Source organism: Anarrhichthys ocellatus, unplaced genomic scaffold, assembly GCF_004355925.1.
Source record: "Anarrhichthys ocellatus isolate YVR2014 unplaced genomic scaffold, GSC_Weel_1.0 scaffold12, whole genome shotgun sequence".
Classification (NCBI taxonomy): Eukaryota; Metazoa; Chordata; class Actinopteri; order Perciformes; family Anarhichadidae; genus Anarrhichthys; species Anarrhichthys ocellatus.
In genome coordinates, this window is record NW_022280042.1 from 9,133,052 (window position 1) to 9,155,961 (window position 22,910).

At 46.3% G+C, this 22,910-nt stretch overlaps 1 protein-coding gene across 2 annotated transcripts in view; it reads right to left on the reverse strand.

Annotated features, from left to right (window-relative positions):
• Positions 1-261: 261 nt before the first annotated feature.
• The window catches only part of acvr2ab (activin A receptor type 2Ab), a 29,215-nt gene continuing 6,566 nt past the window's right edge, over positions 262-22,910 (reverse strand). The window contains exons 2-12 of one of the 2 annotated variants that reach the window (XM_031851903.1): positions 18,271-18,478; positions 17,331-17,464; positions 16,021-16,175; positions 12,661-12,684; positions 9,151-9,294; positions 8,573-8,716; positions 6,651-6,796; positions 6,435-6,549; positions 6,166-6,304; positions 5,947-6,077; positions 262-5,695 (exon numbers count right to left, since the gene is read on the reverse strand). In XM_031851903.1, coding sequence (XP_031707763.1) covers positions 5,501-5,695; positions 5,947-6,077; positions 6,166-6,304; positions 6,435-6,549; positions 6,651-6,796; positions 8,573-8,716; positions 9,151-9,294; positions 12,661-12,684; positions 16,021-16,175; positions 17,331-17,464; positions 18,271-18,478 — 1,535 coding nt within the window. In that variant the 3' untranslated portion in view covers positions 262-5,500. The remainder of the gene's footprint in view (positions 5,696-5,946; positions 6,078-6,165; positions 6,305-6,434; positions 6,550-6,650; positions 6,797-8,572; positions 8,717-9,150; positions 9,295-12,660; positions 12,685-16,020; positions 16,176-17,330; positions 17,465-18,270; positions 18,479-22,910) is intronic. The other variant, XM_031851904.1, reaches the window with a different exon arrangement.

Sequence of the window (22,910 nt, forward strand, 5' to 3'; positions counted from 1 at the left end):
CTTCCATTTGCTTCGTGACAGTAATTGAGTTCTCTTATCTCTTCTGGTAGATTTTTACATTCTTGCTCAAGGTACTCTGGTATTTTTCATGTAATCTAGAATATCTTCTGGGTTTTATTGCACACATCCTGTAAAATCTAAACATCAACAGTTAAACTAATTGTTGACTAAAGGCTTTCTAACTTCTACCTGCAGCCGTCGGATAAACGGGGAGGAAGTAGTGATGTGATTCAGTCAGTGAAAAGAAGACGAACATCAGCATTCACAATCTAAAAACATTTATTTACATCACGTGGATCACTTCAGCTGATAAAAACATGGCCCAGAGTCACAGCGCTGATCAGGGATCTGGTTGGTCTCTGTGATAATGCTTCCAGGGTTTCTCAAGCTTCTTCTCGGCTGTAATACTTTACCAAGAGAACTTTCCTCCAATCCTCCCTTGTCCCTTCACTGGGAGGTCTCAAGAACTCCAGTTTGAAATTCCAGACATAAGTTTCTTGTCCTGTTTTCACATCTTTTAGTCAGCAAAATAAAACGCACAGTCACATGTATCAGGAGTATAGAAAACAAAAAAATAAACATTTTCATCATTTTAGAGACGTTTTTGTGACTATCAGATTTATCGGTTACTTCCAGCCTTGAAAACCAGAAACCCTGTGAGCGTCATTACCATGTCAGGCTGCGTTGGCAGATCCTGGATCAGCGCTGCTGCTCCAGAGCCTTGAGAAATGTGGGGTCGAAAAACGCCTGTAGTGTTTTGGGTTGTTTTTGTACAAATTTCCGTCCTGGCCACCAGACTTATCCTGCTGTCGCGAGGCCATTGGAGTTCAATGTTTCCTCTAAAATTCTTACCAACAGTGGGAAAAGGAGGAGATGGAGATGCTGGAATGAAGTATCTGTAGTGGGTGATTGCTTTGTCACGAGGAGTATTGCAACTGATGTTTAAGAGCATTGGGGATTCTTCAAATTGCAACTGTCAGGGGACCCAAGTAGGTACCCTGAGGAACACCATGTTGGATATTTGTGTAACTTAAGTGCCTACTTGGATGCTTTACAAAGTACTCCAATGAGCCTCCAGCTTTCAGCTGACACAAAGCTCAACTTAAAGTCATGAGCCGGACCGAGCCGAGGTAAAACACCAGAAAAGTAGAAATGAATGAAGAGGAAACACCGAAGTTCAACACACACTTATAAAGATTCAGCTCAGAGTATATAGTTGATACAGGTATTTATGTTCTCATGTCTGTACAGATCCTAGACTGCTTAAAATAGTGGGGCAACAAGACACAAATGTTTCACTGGTAGTTAATATGCACAGCAATGTGAGGCGCTGGGCGAGAGGAGGTCGAGATAGAAACACGTAAAGCTGCATGCTGAGGAACCCATTCATACACCTTTAAGTGACACCATGTCCGGGTCAGATCTGCTGAGATAGTCCAGACCTGAGGGGAAGCAAAGAAGTGTTCACATCTGGACGCAGGTTCAGATGAAGACAAAGTTATTTGGGATAAACCGATATGCTTCTTAAAGAGCGCATGTGGAGCGTGGTCTGTTATATTCAATGCACAGAATTGTTCTTCTCTTTGTGGTTGGCGTGTACGGGGTCAGCCCGCTAGTTCAATGCCCTCAGAGCAGGTCAGCGTACAACCAGGAGGTGTATGAATGGATCTCCCAGTGCGTTGGTTTTACTAGTTTCTACAGCGACGGGGCACAATCACACGAAACCAGCCAAACCCAGAGCCCTCTAGAGTTACACAGGGCCGGGCTCAATCCACCAAAGCACACACAATACTGGAACCCAGGAGTCTGAAGAACAATCATTCTCGGTCGTTTGTCCATAGACTGAATAGAAAGAAGCATGTTACAGTTTATATCTTTTCTTTTTGAATTAATGAAAGTATTTCCTGAATTACAACTGAACCCCCCCCCCCCCTCAACAACAACAACAACCGTATATCGTGCCAACCCTTACGACATTATTCAGAGTTGCACCTGAGTTCTGATACCCAAAACCTCAGGCCTGTAAATTAAAAAATAAATACAACACATCAATATGCAAGGTAACGGATTAAAAAGAAGAGAAATTAAAATGCTACAAGTTATTTGTGTGTCTGCGTATTGAAAGTCACTCCTGCAGCTGGTCCTACAGCAGTGTAGCGTAGTTTGCGGCACTGGTTGCATATAACTTGCTAGAACTTAGAAAAGCATAGTACTGAATCCCTGAATGGTGTTTGTTGGTTTGGGCCGGTTTCTCAAGCGCCGTTTAAACTCCAGCGGTTTAACACTGAAGATGGGATGTGACCGCCAACCAAAAACTGGCACGTTGTTGTTGTTGCTGTGGCTGATACGTCAACTGTAACAGCCACTTTGGCAGGAAACAAACCTTGGAGGCAGTTTTTTAAATCCACTTGGCTGCTGAAATACTGGTGAGTTTTACACTTTTGGACACAAACTTGGAGATAAAAAAGGTAATACTGGTGTTTTTCCTTTAGGTTTTTAAAAAAGAAGCCATCCATTAAGTCTTGGAAAAGTTTAATGGTAAAAATGACGAGTCATCTCAAACTCATGGAGAGGAATGAGCGTTTACTCCTTAATATAATCCCCCAAACTGGAACCGTTTGAAGGACTTTGAATCCCTTTCCTACCGGAGGAACCTGGTTATGATTTTGGTTGTTTCTGCCACACTTTCTACCCCGAAGAAATCCCTGCGAGTGAGGTAGTGCTGAAGGGCTGCTAATTGTCCCCGACTGTTTCACCTCAGACAAATGACGGTTAATTGAAAAACAGCAGGAGCAAAGGGAAGCGATATCGATGTGAATATTGTACTCGTGCTACAGTGAATAAGAAGATGGCTTTAACTTCCTTCAGGTTTGCTGTGTTGTTGCAATAGTCTTATATTGTACTGAGATAATATCTCAAACCCGACCATCACTTCCTCCTCATTCACCTAATCGTCAGCGTGTTAGAGGTCCAACAGGAACGCCAACAGATGTAGATCTTCTGCTCTTTAGTTCTTAGAGTTTCTGGGTTGTTTGGTGGAAAACTGCCTTTTGTCAGTTGTTTGTATTAAGCTAGTTTATCGAAGTGTTTTAGTAAATACCAGAATATTTGGGGAACATGTTGGCACTCTAAACAAATGTCTAGCTCAGTTATAGACTTGATGTTTGCTGTGACTTCCCTCACAAACTCGTCTACTATTCATCATCTCGAGCACTACAGTACAGTAAAGAAAGCGTGATTGTGAATTGCTTTGAACGTGAAACGGTTTGGCAGAAAGAAGCTTCTTCATGTTTTTCTTTACTTGATTTAAAAGCGCTAGATTTTAAACTGCGTCTTGTGAAACCGTCCCAAAGCTTGAGGAGAGACTGCAGGTCTGCCGGCACCGGTGTTCAACGTCCCTCAGAAGAAATAAAAGACTCAAAAAAATGCCATTGTGTCACTACAATGACAAATACATCCGTTTTGCTTGACATCTACAAGAGTAACAAGAGTATGGATACGTAGAAATGGCACCAGGATGAAGGAGAGAGTCCTCGTCTCAACTCGTCTCACTGCAGCTAGCCGTGCGTTCGCTTCAAAACTCATTCATGTCAGCGCTGTATGTGGGACATAAAGCTGCACCTTAGTGACAATTTATTGGTTTTAATTGTGAAAAGGGTTAACACACAGCTGCTTGTGTCTAAAGCCGGTCTATCCAGCGAGATGTCCAGAGATAGAAAGGACTGAGCAGTTGCTCAAATGTCACCAAAGTGGAAATACTTGCTCTAAGACGTAGGATTTAATAAACAGCTGTAGAGGGATTGACAAGGTTCGACCGGTACAATGTACCGGTCTGAGATTAGTGTCGAGATTAAATTTTATCTGGTCTTAAAGCCTGCGGAGACGATGTTTTTGAGCATGACAGCACGGCTAAACAGAGTCTAGAGAGAGAGGAAAGCGTAAGTATCAGCAAGAGAGGAGGTACTCCAGTCCAAGACGGGTGAGGAGGAGGAGGAGGAGGATGATGCGAGTTGGTGGCGAGTAGCAAAGTTTCCTGAGGTGTATCAAAGGAGAGCAGAAACTCTTGATAGTAATAAAACAAAACAAAAAAAAAAGGATGCGTGTGTGTGCAATCAAATCAAAAGCAAGCTGGCTCAGCTAAATACAGGTATGAATCCAGATCAGGGCTGGGTACCCCTGCACTTCATGCGACACCTCTCCTAAAGCAAACACACGGGTCGCTCCGTTTTGTTAATATCAATAGAATCAGACCACACGTGACAGATCTGATGAAAAGAACCAGACGAATAGGCTCCAAGAGTTTGATACCAAATATCAAAGGTATCATTAGTACCCAGCGCTAATCCAGAGAGATATAAATACATGTACTCTATATCCAGATCTCACTCGTCGGCGATAGATATTAGGATGACAGTTGACACGGCAAACCAAAAAACGGGAAAAAAAAGAAAAATCACTTTCATCGTGGGGGGTTTTCTCTGTTTTTTGTTTTTTTTCCAATCATCATCATTATCATCATCAGAAGAAAATCTCAAAGAGAAAAGAAATAAACAAAAGTGAATATTCAGTCACAAATCAAAGTGGAGCAACAGGACAGATGAGAGAACGGGGAGGAACACTGTAGTTCCCAGTGTGTATGGCCGTGTGTACAGAGGCTTTGCTGACTACATTACCCATGAGCGCCGTGGCTGACAGCAGGTTGTTTGGATGTCATGAAGAGCCAAGGGAAAGTGTGAGCTATGACTGTGAACAGGGAGACTAATTTAAACTGTGTCCATCTGAACTGAGGTATACCTGGTTGAAGGAGGTTTATGGTTTTCTTTTAATCGTCGTAATGCTTGAGAATGGACCCCCCCCTCCCCCTTCCCCCTTTAAAATAAGCTTGATTACCAAGTTGTCTGGGTCCATAATACACTATGTACAGCAGCATTACACTATAAACATTCAGAAGCCGTTGCTTATTGGCAGAACGATAGTCGTTTCTTCAGAAAAACGCACACGAGAAAAACAGCAAATGTATCGAGAGCCAGGTGCTCCTCTTTTTTTTCTTCTTTTCTTTTTTGTTTTACACTAAAATGCACCGAGAGTTCCGTTATCTTGTCTCTCTGTAGAAAACCGAGCAGAACAGGTCGCCCTCCTATGTGTGTGTGTGTGTGTGTGTGTGTGTGTGTAAAGACAATACATGATTAAAGTGTTTGTCGAGTGTCGGCGTCCCAGCACGTCACTCGGTGACGTCGTCGTATTATCCTGAATCGTTTGCTCGGGACGAGAGAGTTTCGACCGTTAAAATCCTCCGATATCAAAATGGATATCAACGGATGTGGTGAGGGGGGGGCGCACGGTGTTTCCTGAACGCGAGTAGCGGCCCGCACTTAAAGAAAAAAAAAAAAGGAGGACAAAAACGGAAATTGGAAAGAAACAACAAAAAAACACTACGCCAACCAACCAGGGCCGGCTGCTCGTGTTGATCCGTGTTTCCGCTGGCGGTCGATCGGCCCGATCATAAGCTGGACTCCTTGGGCTGGAGGTCCACGTTGGTCACCATCGTGACGACGGTGACGATCTCCTCGGGGCCGATGACGGGGGCCTGGCGCTGCATTTGTCCGATGCGCTCCTCGACGCAGCCGGCGGACAGGCGAGCCTCGGCCTCGTGGTCCCAGCAGTCCTCGATGGTCTCACAAAGCATGGCCAGACCCTGAGAGAAGAGCGGGCGGGGTTTAACGGGACTTACTGCGTCTCGGAACGAAAGAACCAGATTACATTTCACCGCAAAGTCTCTTCTAAGCCTTCCTCTGCAACACTGCCTTCAAACAAACAAACACAAATCTAACACATCGGATTATTTAGCTCAAAATCAACTTAAAGAACAGTTTTCTACTGCACCCGTTTTGACATCCCTGGTGTCTGTATTTAGGATATTTACAAAAGTGTCTCCTCGTCGCTCACCGCGTGTTTCTGCCAGCAGTCTCTCAGAATAGGCCTCAGTTTCTTATGAACGACAACGTCCTGCATGTCCTCCAGAGACGGATGCTGACCCACCTCCTCCTCAAACGGGAGCATGTACTCATCCACCGGGCCTGTTGACAAACACATTTAAAACACAATTCAAACTAATCTGAAGTAAACGTAACACACGTCACAACATTGCGTCGCGTCGGGACTCACCGTCGGCGGCGGTGCATCGCGACACGAGCTCCCAGAGCACGAGGCCGAAGGCGTACATGTCGATACGCAGGAAGGAGTCGCGTTGGAAGTTGATGGCGCCCTCCAGGACTTCAGGAGCCATGTAGCGCCGCGTCCCCACCTGAGGGTCCAAATGGGACAGGTCAAGAGGTGACAAGTCAGTCTCGGGACACAGACATGAACAGAAAATCAAGTAGAAAGTCATGACACAGCTCACAGATGTGCTGAAGATGTGGACGAGGTGTCCGTACCTGTCCATGTGTGTCTCCTGCCGATTTCCCCGCCTCAAACTGCAGGGCAAGGCCAAAGTCAGCTATGCAGGCTGTCAGGTTACTCTTCAGCAGCAGGTTCTTACTCTTAATGTCCCTGAGACACAACAAGGACAACACATTTAGTGTGGAACTTCTGGAGCCGGTCTACACGATGCAAACGTTTTGATAAAAGGCCTTTATGGATCGAACTGAAACCTGTGAGCAATGGAGGGCTTGTGTCCGTCCTTGTGTCCCGGGATGTCTTCATGGAGGTAGGCCAGTCCGCGGGCCGCCGTCTGAGTGATGTGGCAGAGCTCGGTCCACGACACCACGTTGGCCTTCAGGAAGTCCGTCATCGAGCCCTGGAGACAGAGCGGTCATTTCATACATCATATAATAATATAAGTATTTAGTATTTTTAGATACTGATCCCATTTGAAGACATGCATTTATAATAAATACTGAAGTAGAAACGCAGGCTAAGAGTTCAGCAGTGATAGTCCAGCTGCGTCTGCTTCATTCCTTATCCTCTACACATCTTTGTTCTTACATAATGTATGTCAATATGATACAAGGTCACTTCTGGCAAGGCCAAAGACAGGTGTAGTTGCAGGAGTGACCACTAGAGGGCAGGCAGCTCCAACAGATGGCGACAGTAGATCAGGATAAATGCTCTGCAGTGTGTTCATACCTGGGTTTATTCAGCATTTTTACATTCCTGTCATATTGTTACAAAGAAAGACATCATCCCTGGCAGCTATTAATAAGAATGCATGGTCCAAGATATGAAAATATTTTAATTACAGGGAGTTTTTAGGGGCCTGCGTCATTTCAAGCAAGCCACTGCATGCTACGGATACTGAAACCTCAACACATGAAGCTGCTTAAACGCACCGAACATCAAGGCATAAATCAGCTGTCAAGGAAAGTGAACTCTGCAATCACTGCTCCAGCTGTGTTACACAAGCGAAGGTTCAGCCCCGGCTGACGTGGCCAACATTTTAACACCTGCTCTGAAAAACTGGCAGGAAGGAAAAGCTTTTTTATAGGTTAGAGTTTAAGTTATGTATCCCCTAAAGACTTTCACAATAATTACAGCGCACGCTTGGCGAGGTACGAATCCGTGCTTGTCGTATGACCTTTCCTAAAAACTCCTATAAAACTAGTTTATTCAATGTTATTTCTACTTGGAGAGCTTCTGCGAGTCAGAGGAGCACTTGCAGAGCCGCTGCAGGGTTAAGTGGCTCACCGAGAGGTGCATTGTTGGGTTGAAGCCCCGCCGGCACACCCACAACCTTTACATTTTCAACCTTAACTCACACGGAGAAACGGGGAAAACTCAAGCAAGCGAGAATCGCTCTCCACACAAAACAGAGGCACTTAAAGCCCCCAACGCTACGGAGACTGTGGTTGAGAGGGCGAGTGAAGCACCACGGGGCTAACAAAGCACCAAATCCAGCTCCTCTGGATAAACACGGCTTAGAGAAGGAAAGAAAGAACAGCACCGAGTATATTGTATAATCAGATCACTCCTGCGTTGTGTTTATTTGTTGTCTTACTGGGTCAATGTGTCTGGATTTGACAAACAACCGCCGGTTCAGTTGTGGAAACCTGAGTACTTATTTGGACTCGTTCATTCCAGTCTTAGTTTAGGTTACACACTAGATTGAATTATTTTGGATGCACCACTAACAGCTTTCATCCGTTCACCCTCCGCATTGCTGCAGCAGCAGACCTTTCCCCCTCTAATGTCCGTCAGTGTTGAGGTAAAGCTAGCTTAGCTTAGCTAGGAGTGTCGGGTTTGAAACCATATTTTGTACTTTTCTATCAGTGGATAAGCTCTTGTGACCTTTTTAGGGGAAATAAAAGCCAGATTTTGTAAATTTATGTAAAAATGGGCAATTACAGTGGTCAAAATAATCGTGTTACGCTAGAAAAGAGGCAGCATGTACTGCTTTGCTATTAAACTGCATCACAAAATTCAATGCAGCATTTTATGTACTGCTATTTCGCCCCCCTGTGCTTGTTAAAAGTCTCTGTTCAAACCTGAGCATTTCTTATAAAACAAAAAGAAAATGACTCAATAAAATAAAAGCACAGATGTAGCTGGCGGTGCCGCTCCGTCCCGGACGGCGTACCTTTTCGTGGTAGGCGGTGATGAGCCACAGCTCCAGGTCCAGGTTGTTGCTCCTCTTCTCCGCACCGAGAAAGTGGAGGATGTTGTCGTGCTTCATGCCGCTCACGCTGAAGATCTCGTACTCGTTCTGCCAAGACATCTTGTCCTGGACGAGAGCAGAGAGACGATGCAGATGTTAAGGTTGAGCTGTAAAGGTTATAATCGGGACAAATGACTCTGCGGTAGTCGCAGGTGTTTATCAGCGTCAGAGATGGAAACGCGCTCATTTATGCCCCTTCTCCTTTACGCCCCTTCTCCTTTACTTTCTGTCATCAGTCTGCAAGAGTCTGACAGCGTTATGCAAAGAACCCTGTAGAAGAATGAAGTGTTTATCTGTACGTTTCGCTTCATCCGGCGTGTTTGTTACCAAGTCTGTCTGAAGAAGTCTCGTTCTACTTTATGCAACAAGCTCATCGCTCAACACGGGAATAAAATAAACAGTTTCCGCCTCTTTTATGTCGCGACGCCTCATTGCCTTTTACAGTTTGTTCCATCGACGAGCTGCCCGTCCCATCATCTACACGTTTCACAGTTTAATACCTGAATGGGGAAGATCTTCACAGCCACGAAATCGTTCAGCAGCTGGGCCTTCCACACACACCCGAAGCGCCCCCTGGCTTTCAGCTCGATCAGCTGCAGCGGTTTGTGTCCCAAAATGGGGGACGGGGGTGAGGGCCCGGGATCCTGTGGAGAGAGGGCAGAGGACAGTGTTATTCTTCATTCTTGTTTGCTTTATGTATTTTATGGGTCTGTTCTTTGCTTTATTTGATCGTTAAAGCACTTTAGAGAGTCTGGTTTAGGGTAGTGCTGCATGTTTGAGTTCAGCATTATTATCATTACTGGGACGTTTCTTTTGGCAGAGAGGGAACAGCATATTAAATATGGGTTTAGATTCATTCATTTTAAACTCCATTAAACCCCCCGAGGCTGCATTTGCTTGAGTTTACAGAAGCGGGATTGTAACTGGAAAGGTGACAGTTTGAATCAAGTCAGTCGCAGAGGAGAAGTCTGTGGGGAAGGATGTAAAACCTCGACTACCACCGAGCGAAGCACACAGAGCTCAGGCTGTAGCATGGAGGAATATGAAGCAGGCCGATTAGAATGGACAATGCATTTTGGGTAAAAAAAAAACAACCCTGGCAGGTCAAACCTCATGCATGCGCCGTGTGTTCATGCTAATCCCGTATAAACAAAAGTGAGAGCGAGGAAGCCAAGTGTTCCAAATGTAAAGTAGGTTAAACACAGCTGGTGATCGGGATTAAGCTGATCACTTTCACGTGACTTCAGAGGGCGAGCGAGGAGAGAGAGAGAGAGAGGGCGAGGAGAGAGAGAGAGGGCGAGCGAGGAGAGAGAGAGAGGGCGAGCGAGGAGAGAGGGCGAGCGAGGAGAGAGAGGGCGAGCGAGGAGAGAGAGAGAGGGCAAGCGAGGAGAGAGAGAGAGAGGTTAAAAAGAAGCATGCAGTGAGGGAGTCACATTTCCAAAGGATAAAGGGTGGAGGAGAAAGACTAGCACATGACTGATGGCCTTTGATGAAACCAGATATGCTTCTGTAAAATCTCGACTTTACCTCCATGCCTCTGTATCGCTGTTGTCACCCCCCCCCCCCCCTGTCGATGTTCATGTATTTACTTGAACTGGAGGCTCACAAGGCACTTGATAAGCTGGAGCAAGTTTCAAGCCCCCGGGGCCCACAGGATCCATTCAAGCACCGCCATATCAAAAGAGCTCGTCAATCCCGGTTTTCTAAACTTCACATAAAATGCCCCCTTCTGGGTTAAAAGGTTTGCTACCGATACGAGCCACAGATTAAATATACATAAAGCGTTCTCTTTGGCTGCGAGGAATAAAAACAGGAACGTTTGGCCCCCACCCTTTCTTAAAGACAAACACACGTCTTTTTAACCGCCTGTCCTGACAGGATGATTGTGCAGCAGCAGAAGCAAACTGTACGTCATTGAGAAGCTTTTATGGGTTTTTTATCCATTTGGAAATGTTCTCCTGGTGCTGAACTTTGTGGCTTCAAGTTCACAGAAAGAAGGAACTACTGTTGGACAGAACAGAGATACTCGTGTCTTAGATGCAGTGACATCCCCGCAGTGATGAGGAAGTTTCATCCAGTGTCATCGGTTATTGAGTAGAGGTTGTTCACATAGTAGCAGCTGCAGATTCACAAGAAGCTTTGTAAGAATAGAAGTAAAAACACGTTGTTTAGGTGGAGCAGTGTGTGTGTGTTCCACTAGCTGCCTGGCAGAGCAGAGGGAACCGCCATGTTTACTTGAATCCTTCTCCCCTCTAACAGAGAGCTGTGAGGCAGACTTGCTGTCTCTACGCGCCGCTTTCACTCTGAACGCCGGCCAGACGACGGGGGTAGAACCAGGATCACCCTGCTGTGAATGTGGCGACTTGTGCCATCACTGTTCAATGTGCAGAAACATCCCCAAACTATTTCCTGTCTGTTTTTGTGCTTGGTAATTAAAGCATTTCGAATTTGTTATTTTTATGTAATTCATAGACGAGTCTGCAGAAAGACCTGCTGCGTCGTGGCACAATGACAGCCATCAGTATCACCAAGACAAATTCCTGAGCATTCATTGTGCTCTGAAATATGTGATGCCGACTCTGATCATGATACGCATGAGAAGGAATGAAACCCGGAGGCCTGAGGCGGGCTCGACATACCAGTGAATGTACACAGAGAACAAGTCCTCCTTATGTCTGAAGATATAAGAGCAGAGAGGATTCCTGCACAGCGACAACGCCGGGCGACAGAGATGTGACTGATGAGTTCGATGGCGATGGACTGATCCTCAACTCCAGCAGTGTTATAATGCAAGTCATCAACATGTCGACAGCTTCCCGGCATTCGAGATGATCCCGATGATGAGGATGAAAAAACTAACTTTTCTTTCTTTGCGTCTGCATTGTCTCTGGCAACTCTCTGTCTGTCTTCCGGGCTTCGGCCTGACGAGGCGGCCCGGCCCGGCTCGGCCTCCCCCGGGAGTCACCGGATCCCTTGTCCGATCGCAGGGCGCCGTGGCCTCGAGCGGGGGCGCATTACACTTAGTCAGCAGACCACAGGAAGCAGGAAAACAAAATCTGCTGCTTCACGCCGTTCTTCCCAACCCTCAACCGTCTCCCATGGCCTAATCGGATTACACCTTCATCTATTGCATCAGAGCGGGTCCTTTAGGTCTGCGTTGGCTTCACAGACGAAGTAGAATCAAAATGCTAAGTTTGATTTAGAGATAGACGTTGAATGGGCCTCCAAAGCTCATATATTAAGGTCATATCTTGGTGTGGATACGGCCATAAAACTTAAGGTTAAATCAAACACAAACCGTTGTTGACATGACCTTAAAGAGAGCTAGCCTGGGAGGCTGGACTGACAACAAGCCGGGGTCTAAACTCTGTCAGAGACTTTTCTTATTCCGTGATGTCTGCAGCCATCCCTCTACTCCAGTTTGAGCCAAAGTACATTTGCAAAAGGAGGCTTATGCTCCTCTTGTACTTAAGTCATTTACACACTCCAACTTGAAATATGTTCCAGGTAAGTGGCAATTCTCCTACTTATGCAAAATGTGTCTGCGCTCCTCCTCAGTCTGCAAATAAGATGGAGAAGCTGGAGTTTGAAAGAGTGCTGCCGTGTCTCTGTGCACGGGAGACGTGGCGAGCCATAGGTCCAGCAGATACCGCTCTGGAAACTGGGTCACATCAGGCACAGTGCGTTACATCGACATCACAGGTGGACATTCGCACAGGAATAAAAGGGGGCTGCATTCGGAGCCACGTTGGCCACTTCCCACCATGCACAATACATTTTGAGCAGGGAACAGAAAAGACATCCATCCATGCAATAAACCCAGGCAGAGAAAAACAACAACAGAAATGTGCTGCGGACCGAGTGAACAAGACGCTGTCGAAAAAGCAAAGAGAAGAACAAAATGGTGGTCTGGGATCGAGGTGGAGGATGCATACCAAGCTCTGAACCCAAAAAAAAGGGGGGGAGGGGGGGACTAAAATGGTTTTCAACTTCAATTGAACTGCTCTTACCTCCACCATAATGTGAAAGGCGTGCTTGTTGAAAAAGAACATAAGAAGCAAACAGAGACGTTATTTCCTGTCAGTCAGAGGGTGAAGTAGAGGCAGATAACAGGGAGGAGATGAACAACCTTCTGCTCTCCAGAACCAGGACCTTCTTTAAGGTTTGGGACACGTGACGGGCACCAGGTCTGTGCTGGTCCTGATGCAGGACGGGATATTTTAGGAACTTAAAATGATGCAGCTGGAAGTGGATGGATAGATGAATGAGTAAAATAAATGCATTAAGGTACCAACAGAAAATCATGTCAGAGGCAGAAATGTTGGGTTAAGAGAGTGAATGAAAGGAGTAACATGGAGCTCAGGTTGACCAAACTGAAGAAAGTCTAAATCTCAACTGTCATCGCATTTCAGGAGTCCTTTTGGAAAGCTGCACCCAGACAAACAAGACGCGAGTAGCTCCATAATAAAGCAAATGATGAGATTTTGGTCAGAATCGATCTGCGAGATGGATAGAGATAAGAAAATCGGGTCCAGACGTATGTTTAAAGTGCTCCAGGCTGCTCCGTGTGAAAGCTGTGGGTCTGCGTACTCAGACACAATCAATTCCAGTTTGCCTCCACTTCGCACTGTGGTGTGAATAATGGAGGCTTGGTGGCAAATATGCAGAAGTACCACGAGCACAATGACAGGAGGCGATTAAGTTACTTAGCCGCACACCGGAGTCAATCTTTTGAAGGGCTGTAGCGTCTAAAATCAAACGTGCTCTTTTTGATGCGATCTTCTTTATGAACTCCAGCCGACACCTACATGTGGAAGTACAGCCGGAGCTCTTCCTTCCTTTGTTTCCTCGGTGCCGTGATAATGAACACATTAAAGATCATCAAGTGGGAACAATTGCTTCTAATGTCTCATTACCTTGCAGAGAAAACAGTGTCTATGAACTCCCTCGCTGACCAAATTCAGAGCAGAAAATTGTATGCATGAGACAAATGTATATATATTTAGTTGTAGTCATTAATATGAAAAACAACTGGAGTTTCAGCGCCATCCTGAAAAGCAGAAGTCAGCATTGTGTATGTGTGACATCTCTGTGCTGGGATCAGACTGCACACTCCTGCTCCTTTTAATTAGAGATTTAGATTAAATGAGCACAGTGTGAAGCGGAGCGCTGGCAGTTTTTAAAAGAAGCAGCACATGGATGTTGGGAAAACGACTGTCACGACTTCCCGTTCGCATGGGGCGCTTAAAAATATGACTGGCAACAAGTGTGGGCAATTTGTAACCGTCGCATTAAAAATACATGAGTGCGTAGAGAGCATTGCGCTCTGACGAATGCACAACAGCACAGGAACAAGCGTGATGAAGCAGAAATGACTAAATCTATGGAACAGCTTCTGCTTTTCTAGTTTCACTGATAAAATACAGACTTTTTACTCTCAGGTGTAAGAATTGCTAGAAGCTGTCGTCGATGACTTTGCAAGACTGAGCTGTTTGAGCGATTGTCGTAGTCGCCGCGGCCCGCCGTGCATCGCAAAGAAGAGGAGAGAGAAATAAATCTCCTCCCGCTGCATCCACCTCTCTGCTCTCCATCTCCTGCTTTAATCAGTTACAAAACAAGCTGCTGATGCCGGAACAACTGAACGTGTATCAGATAGTGATTGCAAATATACCCGCGCTTGTTTTAGCCTCCTTCCCGGAGCAGGCGGGCGGGGCTTACTGCATCACCTCCTCCCAGAAAAAGCATCCGAGCTGACATTTAAACACATGCTTGAACGAGTGACCTCCTCTCCTCCTCCTGTCCTTGTACACCTACTCGTGCATGCATTAAATACTTCTGCACACGCGATTCTACACATCCGGCATGACTCCCATTTGTTCCGCCCTGGCTGTTTGATTTCATTTTCCTCCTCTTGTGACATTATGAATATTTTAGCTGCATCATCATTAGTTATCTGATCCACTCTCCGTAGCTCGCATTTTCTTTAATGTTGTTTATTTATTCATTTATCTGTTTCCAGGTAGGACGATTCATAAGCCTCTTAGCGCTGTTGTTGTTCCAATGCGCATTAGCATTTGATTGGATTGTGTCACTGTCTTTTTATCTCTTCCCTGCGATGCTTTGGCACTGTGCAAATACAATAACTAAGTTGAAAGAATTGCACGTCTCTCCTCACTCCCTCCCCTGCACGAACTACCCACCCACCACCACCACCCCCATCCTCCGAGGCAGAGCTGCAAGCGTCTCTGTGTTTAGTTTTGTTTGCCTATATAAAGCCTCATCAATAATGCAGAGGCCCCTGACTCCTCTTCCATACGGTGGAAGCTCTGCATGGGTTTTCTTTTTCCCCTGCTGCTGAGCAGCACAGAATATAGCTCCGCTGCCGTCGGGTGAAAACCGCCTCGAAGTCATGAAAGAAAGAATGAATCAGGAATGTGGAGCCTTACTCTCAGTCCGACAAGAATGGAGATGTTTAAAAAGTTTGCAAAAGGTGATGAAACTGGCCAATTCAAGCAAAGACACGAAAGCGATCAGACGTGTGGATATGAGGGTTCTTCCAACGAAGCAGCCGTGGAAAAAGCCTGATGGCAAGTTTGGAACAGGAAAAGAAAAGATGAGCAACTGCACCATCAGACGAGCGTCAAAAGTCTGTTTCAATCTTGTGCGATTAAAAGGCCGACACGGCACGAACCGTCCCAACGACAGCCCAGTAAGAGAGCCAGAACACGGGCTCCTCACATCCTCCTGTACTACTCTGAAGGAAGAAACTGAAAAAGCAATTATCGTCAACGTGAACTGTCCACACAGTGCGTCTGTTCTGACCAAGGCTGTTACGGCCCGCTGAGAAACTAGATCAGTGCTAGAGTTGAAGGTTGGTATATAAAAAAAAAAAAAAAAAAAAGAAAAGGCGCACAGTTTTTACTGTATCGCACTCCAAACATCAAACAATACAAGCAGCAGAATAAGACAATTTCTGCAGTTCATGTATCATTTTAGATCTTTAACCTGCTCTCCATACGAGCGTTATGTGCATACAGAACTTTCTTGGTTATTCCCGTTTAGTTCCAAGCTTTTGTGTTTGCCCGTACAGTGTGTGTTTCCGAGGAATAAATCATTTGAGACGCAGAAGCCGATGCGTTTTGCATTTCCCCTTTGTTTGCAATTAACAGATGAAGTGGGACGCAATGGCCGCCGTGGCTGAACAGACAAAAAGAGAAACTCTAACTGCATCAGCAGCAACTTCGAGGAAAGAGGACACCACAGTCCCGGCCACACCGTTTGATTGACAGGTGACCTCTGGAAACAGTGATGAGCGTTCTGTCAGAGGTTAAGGATCTGTGTTCGGAGCTCCGTCTAGATGCAAGACTTACATGTGTGGGGACGAGGGCCGCTGGGTAGGCCAGTTTGTGATGTCTCCACATCCAGAAGGAGAAGAGGACGACGGCGGCCAGGCCTATGATGGGCACCAGGGAGTACAGCAGAGTGCTGAAGAGCTGGGGCTTCTGGGAAAACGGGTTGGAGGTGGCTGCGGGGAGATAAAGAGGATAGTGGAAAGAAGAAGAACATTTTATCTTCATAGCAACAAAAATAAATCAAAACAATGATGGACAGAACAGAGAATAAATAAAGAGAGCCTGATTGGCCCGACATTGTGCTACATCATCTCTAAGTGCAGCACCAACTCTGCTCACAGCTTACTGCCACTGTGCTTAGGGATCATATCCATGTACGCACGCACACACACACACACGCAGCAGGATTAGCAAATCTATCTCGTGACATAACGTAATCCGCCTGCCAAAAATAACAGAGCTCTGAACTGCGTCCGACCCCTGCAGGAGTCGCTGGGTGACGCCTGCTGGCTCAGCCCGTCCTCCCATCACAAGGTGTGACAGTCTGATTCGGCAGTGCTGACAAAGCGCCGACGCTCGGACGCCACTGCCGACCTCGGGGGGGAATGAAGTTGGGAAGGGGGGGGGGGGTGGGACAAGAACGGGTGGGGGCTGATGGGGTTGCACCAGCTGCATCAAGGGGCACTCGGGGCATTTGTCATAGAGGTTTTCTCCACAGGGTGTCTGCAGGTTTCAGAGAGTCACATTTAAAGAAATACGAAAAGACAGACGGGCCTGTTGGACAATTTCTCTGTAAAGTGATGAGTGCAAGGACACCAGAACCGCCACGCTCACTGTTACGAGCACAAGGCACAAGGCAGTGGCATCATTTTGCATTTGAAATAGTCGTATCCTCTGCAGATCGGCTTTGTTACTCCGAGCGAAATCCCGCAGAAAAACACCCGGTTATTAAGTGACTGCTTCGCTAATTGTCTCTCGTCAGTGTTATCTCTCTGTTAGCATTGTTTTATCTGATTCTGTGTTCACTGCGTTGAGTGGCAGCTCTTATGGATTATTGGGATTGATGGTAGGTTCAATGCTTCAGGGCTACTATCACTTAAACCATATTAATTGAAATTAAACTGCATGCAAACACATTAGCAACTATTAACATATTAATATCAACATTTCATACCAGTGGATGACGATGAGAAGCACTTTGTGGAGGACTATGTCTTCAAAGTAGAAGCTTGGGTGTTGTGTAAATGATTTGCGATGGTAGTAGTAATATATATATGCGAGTGCCTTAAATACAGATAACGTGTGTGCGCAGGCTGGACTGTACGTACTGTAGGCGGTTGAATGGTGCGGGTCGCTCTGCAGGCTCGCTTCAGGGGAGTACAGGAACCTCTCGTTGCACATGTTGCCTTCACAGCAGCAGAAGAACACGTCGGGGCCCTCCTTCTTCTCCACACACTCGGTACTGCAGAGGACATGGAGGAGGAAATTAAAAAACAAGGACCTCACCAATCTCTCCTCTCTGCAAAGGATATGGAAGCAATTTATTTTATGTAAGTGCGAGTGAGTGCACACTCGCGGCGCAGGAAAACCATCATCTGCATGTGCACGCACACACTTCTCAATGCACTCACTGCAGAAGACGCTTTCTAAAGAGCATCAACGCGCACAAACACACGAGGAACATACGCGCACTTTCACACAGACACACACTTCCTCTCTGCTGCAGAAGACATGAGAGAAAAACATTTATAAAATATAACTCCTACACACGCCAATACACACACGTACACTAACAATCACACACACACACTCTCTCTTTCACACTCACACAGTCATCAGATAAAAGCCAAAGGAAGTGGCAGCCGCCCTCGACTTGCTCTGGACTCTCCGGGGAGGCGAGGCGGCGCCGTCTGAGCAGAGGTACCCAAGCTGTGCGGGCTGCAGAATCTACAGCAATTTTATCGCCCGGGAATCAAAGGAAAACACAAGCAGAACCGGCTCAAACCAGCATCTAGTGCCAGGCTCATGTTCTAGCAAGGAGGGTACTATAATAACACCGACTATTAATATCTGTTTACTGCTGGAGATGAACACGGCAACTTCAATTTCCTCTGCCTGGTAATTAGAAATGCAGCCAGTCAACTGCTGCTTTCACAGCGGAGCCCTCTTCATGATGGGCTGGCTTGAAACCACTCGTACTTTTAAAAAGGTGTAAAATTAGATTATTTAGGATCCTTCCTGACGTCGGAGGTATTATTTTCTGGATACCTGTCGTAGCAGTTGACGTCGTCCAGCCAGCAGCCCTGCCTCACGACCTCCACGGTGCCGGAGACGTTCTTCCACGTGGCGAAGCAGTGCCGCCGCTTCTCTTTATCGCCGTAGCAGGGCTCGATGCCGCTGCGGTTGGTGCGCTCCTTTTCCCAGCTGGAGTTGTAGTAGGCGCACTCTTGAGTCTCCGAGCGTCCCAGGATGGCACCTGCAACGGGACGAAGAGGGCATTCTTTAACTTTAACATTCATGCATCGCTTTTCCTGGAGGAGATAGAGGTTAAAAATAACAGCTACTTTAGGAGCCACTGTGGCTGGGAGATAAAAAGGTTATTTCTTTCCCGTCACTGACAAAAAAGACCAATTTAGTTGTGTATCAATAACTGGTGGAATGGCATTTCTTTACAGCCTCAAAGTATGTGAAGTCATCAAACATTTAGTTCTAATAAAACACTTTTTTAAAATCAGAGTTCTCAAGCGCTTCAGAGTCAATACATCACTGAAAGAAGATGGGCCATAAAGACTACCCAGGTATGACGGAGAAAATGAGGTTATAGAGGAACACAAAATTCACAAATACGACTGACGTGAGCCAATTGACTTCCCCTCCCCGCCAAAATAAAGGAGACGCAGGCGTCAGGTTTTGGCAAACCGATATCCAGGGAAGAATACTGCATGACAGCTTGTCAGTTTAGCGTTGCCGCCGCCGCCTCTCATCACCTGTCAGAGAGTCAGTCCGGTTCAGACTGCTGACGAGACTGAAGACAGTCAGCCTCCGCCTGCTTCCAAGCGCCGCAAGCCAGACGCTTCAGACACAGGAAGCCAGAGCTGCTTCCTACGGATAGTTTTTCTTTGTGCTCCCAAAGGTGCAATCAGCAGGTTTTTACTGCTCCAAGACATCAATGTTAACTCTCAGTCATCCGGATGCAATGAGCAATGAATGCTCCTGACCCAAGAACCTGTTTGTTATCATCAAGATGATATATAAAGATGTAACTGGTACATGATAATCTATTTCATGTCCTGTAATGAGTTTCTTTGTAAGCGTAAACTCTGTATTTGGGGTTTTATGTGCTTGTGATCTACTTAGTGCATCTCTTCAGATCTTTGCATGAAAACATTAGAGGAAACCTCCTGTGCAGATATACCAGAGCTGTTAGCTAATTATGTATTTATTTATACCCGTTTTATTCATTTTATATTCTTATATATTTAGTCTTCCAGCCAGCGAGAAGTTCCACTTGCCAGCTTTTATTTGGCGTTGCTTTTAACGTGTCGAACGTGTCGAACGCGCTCTGATGATGGAGGACGTATGAAGAATAATGCTTCAATTGATATGATCATTACCCAATTGTCCTCTAGCTGCGTGCGTCGCGGAGGAGAAGTGTCCCGTCGGCCCTGACCGGGTCTCCAGTCACAGTACGTTCAACAAATTGGGGCTAAGCTTCCATAATGGAGGTTACCTTTAGGAAGATGATCCATCTCTCATTAAAATGGCTGCTTAAGTAAAGCCGGTTAATGCGAGCACGGGGCCCTTGAAGCAGGTCGACATTAACAGCTGCAGACGGAAGAGAGCGGAGAGCGGCTGCTTCACTGGCAGGCGAGGTCACCGACGGCACTTTCTCTCGTCAAATCCATTTCCCCTGAAGCCCCCCAAACTATTTCACAGCAACAGGTGCAACTGTGAACTGTTGCGCGTGTGCGATTGAGAGCAAACGGCTGAAGCAAATTAGAGAGGAGAGGAAAAATAGTCTGTGCAAATGCCTTTAATGCAAACAAATCACTAGAACTGACGGCACGAAATCGCTGTTTGAGCTCTGCAAAGAATCAAGTCAAGGAAAAAGGAAAGTGAGCCTTTAGATATCCCATCATGCCTCAGGGGTGTTAGGGTTTGATGCTTTCCTTAGAAAGACCCCGTCCTCACATAACCTGATGTGATACGGCTGCACCACGATGCCTACAACAAGAGGAGCAACATCTCTGGCTGTGTTTTGGTGAATTCAGCCACTCCACCAGGCTCCACCTGGCCCCTCAGCAGTTTAAGAGTCCACTGTATGGCGCCTGCTTTCTCTTCTTCCTGCATCGCTCCCTCCACGGGGACTCGTGGGAGCTGAAAGCGATAATTATGGGGAGGTATGCAGGGGTAAAGCGGAAGGTTAGCTCATTAGCCACTTCTGGTGTAACAGCATTAGCCATGCCAGCGCTGATCCCCGTGGACGCTACGTGGAGGTGCTTGGCATCATACGCATTTCCATTTTACTCGGGAGGGAGAAGCCTGACTTCCTGTATGAAGGAGTGTGCAGTACACAGAAAACAGGTGCGACAAACCCATCTCTTAAACCTACAGGAACCTACCGACTTGTTAGTAAACTGAGCTTTTTCTAAATGGGACATTACTCAATTTTAAAAAGGACCAAAAGCCCGTCTTTGTTCTTTCCAACGCCTCAGTCCAGGTATTCCACTGTGTGAGAGAGAGCTGCGAGCCATGTGAACTTCAAATACACTGCTCCGAGCTCAAATCAATCACGTCTCTGCACTGAGGTGACAATAAAGGACGGCTGCCTGTATAGCGCCGTGTGCCAAAGGTGGGCGAGAGCTGCCCGGCATGCATGGCGGATATGAAGGATATAAAGCAGAGAAATCAATCTTCTGACTAAGTCGCAGCTCAGAGTTCACTAAAGCGGATAATGTCAGCTAGTGCAGAGCCTACACGAACCATTGTGCAAGGACACACAATAGGGCTTCCACCCACCAGCACACAACCAGACAATAAAGAGAGAAGCCCCTTTGTCTCACAACCATACTTCACATATAGAAACGTCAAACATGAAGAACTGCGTCATCGTGGGGCCACTTCGGAGACACTCCGACATAAACCAGAGGTTTTGTGATGTTTTGACTCGTCGCCTGTCCTATACTTCACCAAGATACATCATAGCACGCAACTACAAGTACAATCAGTGCAATCACTGCAACGCCTCAAAGAATGGAAGTTTCCTCTTCTACACTACTTCCTTTCTTCTCGTAGAGATAAACTACCACGTAGCACGTTCTCTCTTCCAGTCACAGAGAGATCTATCAAGGTTAACCACGACCTACTTTACTTGTGGACGTTTCAGAAAACCGTCTAAACACCGACCCACTTCTGAAATCCACTGAGGCTTTATGAAAAACTGCTTCTCAAACGCCGCCCCCCCCCACCTCACCCCTTGTTAGCTGGCTCTGAAAATTCACTCTGACATTTAAAACTTTACATTTTGGCCATTTAGCTGATGCTCCTTTCCACGGTGATTAAGCTCCCTTCAAACGTACACGATATTCCTGCAACCACAGAACAATCTGATGAGGCAATTAGACCCGATGTTTTTAAAAGGACAATTAGACTGCAAACAGGGGATGTGATTCAGAGAGAGAGAGAGTAACATGACGATGGGAAAGATTGTGAACTTGGCAGCGCTACTGCGACTGGAGATTACTGATTATCTGCTGCCGGCTCTGAAAATTCAATCTTTTGTATGGCGGCCAAGAGGTCATGTTAGGTGGAGGCAATTCAGAGGAACCTGAATGTGAGAGATGCAGCGGGTGATGCTTCCCTCTCCGATAGCGAGCTGCACGGCGACGGACCTGAAGGCTGACAAATAGACAACACGCTGCCCAAGTTCAAGCTTCAAAAATGGAACCAGATCAGTGAAAGCGATTCAAGGTCCACGAGATGAAAAGCTTCATCACGATATGTGCCGAGCAAATTCACAGCACGGAAAACGTACTTTATTATAGTTCGGAAGGAAGCGACACAGGCTGCATCTCCATGATTCCTTCAACCTGTACCAAGTTTATTTCCTTCTTCTTCCGGCCACATGGGAAGTCATGACTTCAGCTCACCAAAGGTTCATTAAAAAGAAAGAAAAACAACACAGGTGAGTTTATTATCGGCCCATAATTGCATCACAGTGTGACATTTCAGCCTGAGAAACTGTCCATCAGGCGCGTTTAGCCAGACAACTAATACCTAATTTCCTCCGTGTGACTGCTCTCTGCTCTGCAGCCTCATAATGAAAAGGCGTTTTGGCGGGCCGGGCCTGCACTCGGCACCGCATGCAGCGACGTAGGTAAACAACTCATTCATCAGGCTTTGTGTGTGTGTGTGTGTGTGTGTGTGTGTGTCAGGAGCAGGGATTGTTCGCTATGATGGAATTTGTTCTAAGGATCAACTTATCATCTGCGTCTAAGTTGAAACAGATCTGAGGTGATGTATGGATGTTCGGGGGCGTTGCTTTGTGTGGGAATGTGTGCTTTTTGAATAGCGGTGGAGAAAGGAGTCTGAGGTCAGGGGTCAGCGTGACGGCCCAATGCAAGCTGACACTCCTCCCCCACATAACTGACTCAAGACTCAACTAAATACAGCTTTAGCATGTGCCAATAACTGCGTACATTCAGCAGAAATCATCTAATCATAGTAGTGTTAACACCTTAGCACCAACGAAATAAAAGTTGTGATAACGTCTGAAAGTCTTCCAGGAAACCTCCAAATGTTCTGCACCAACAGTCGAGTTTAGCCGGTGTGTGTGTGTATCGGGAAGATATGCGGGGAGGGGTTGGAACATTGGACATGGCGTTGGGGTGAAGTTGGGATACAGATAC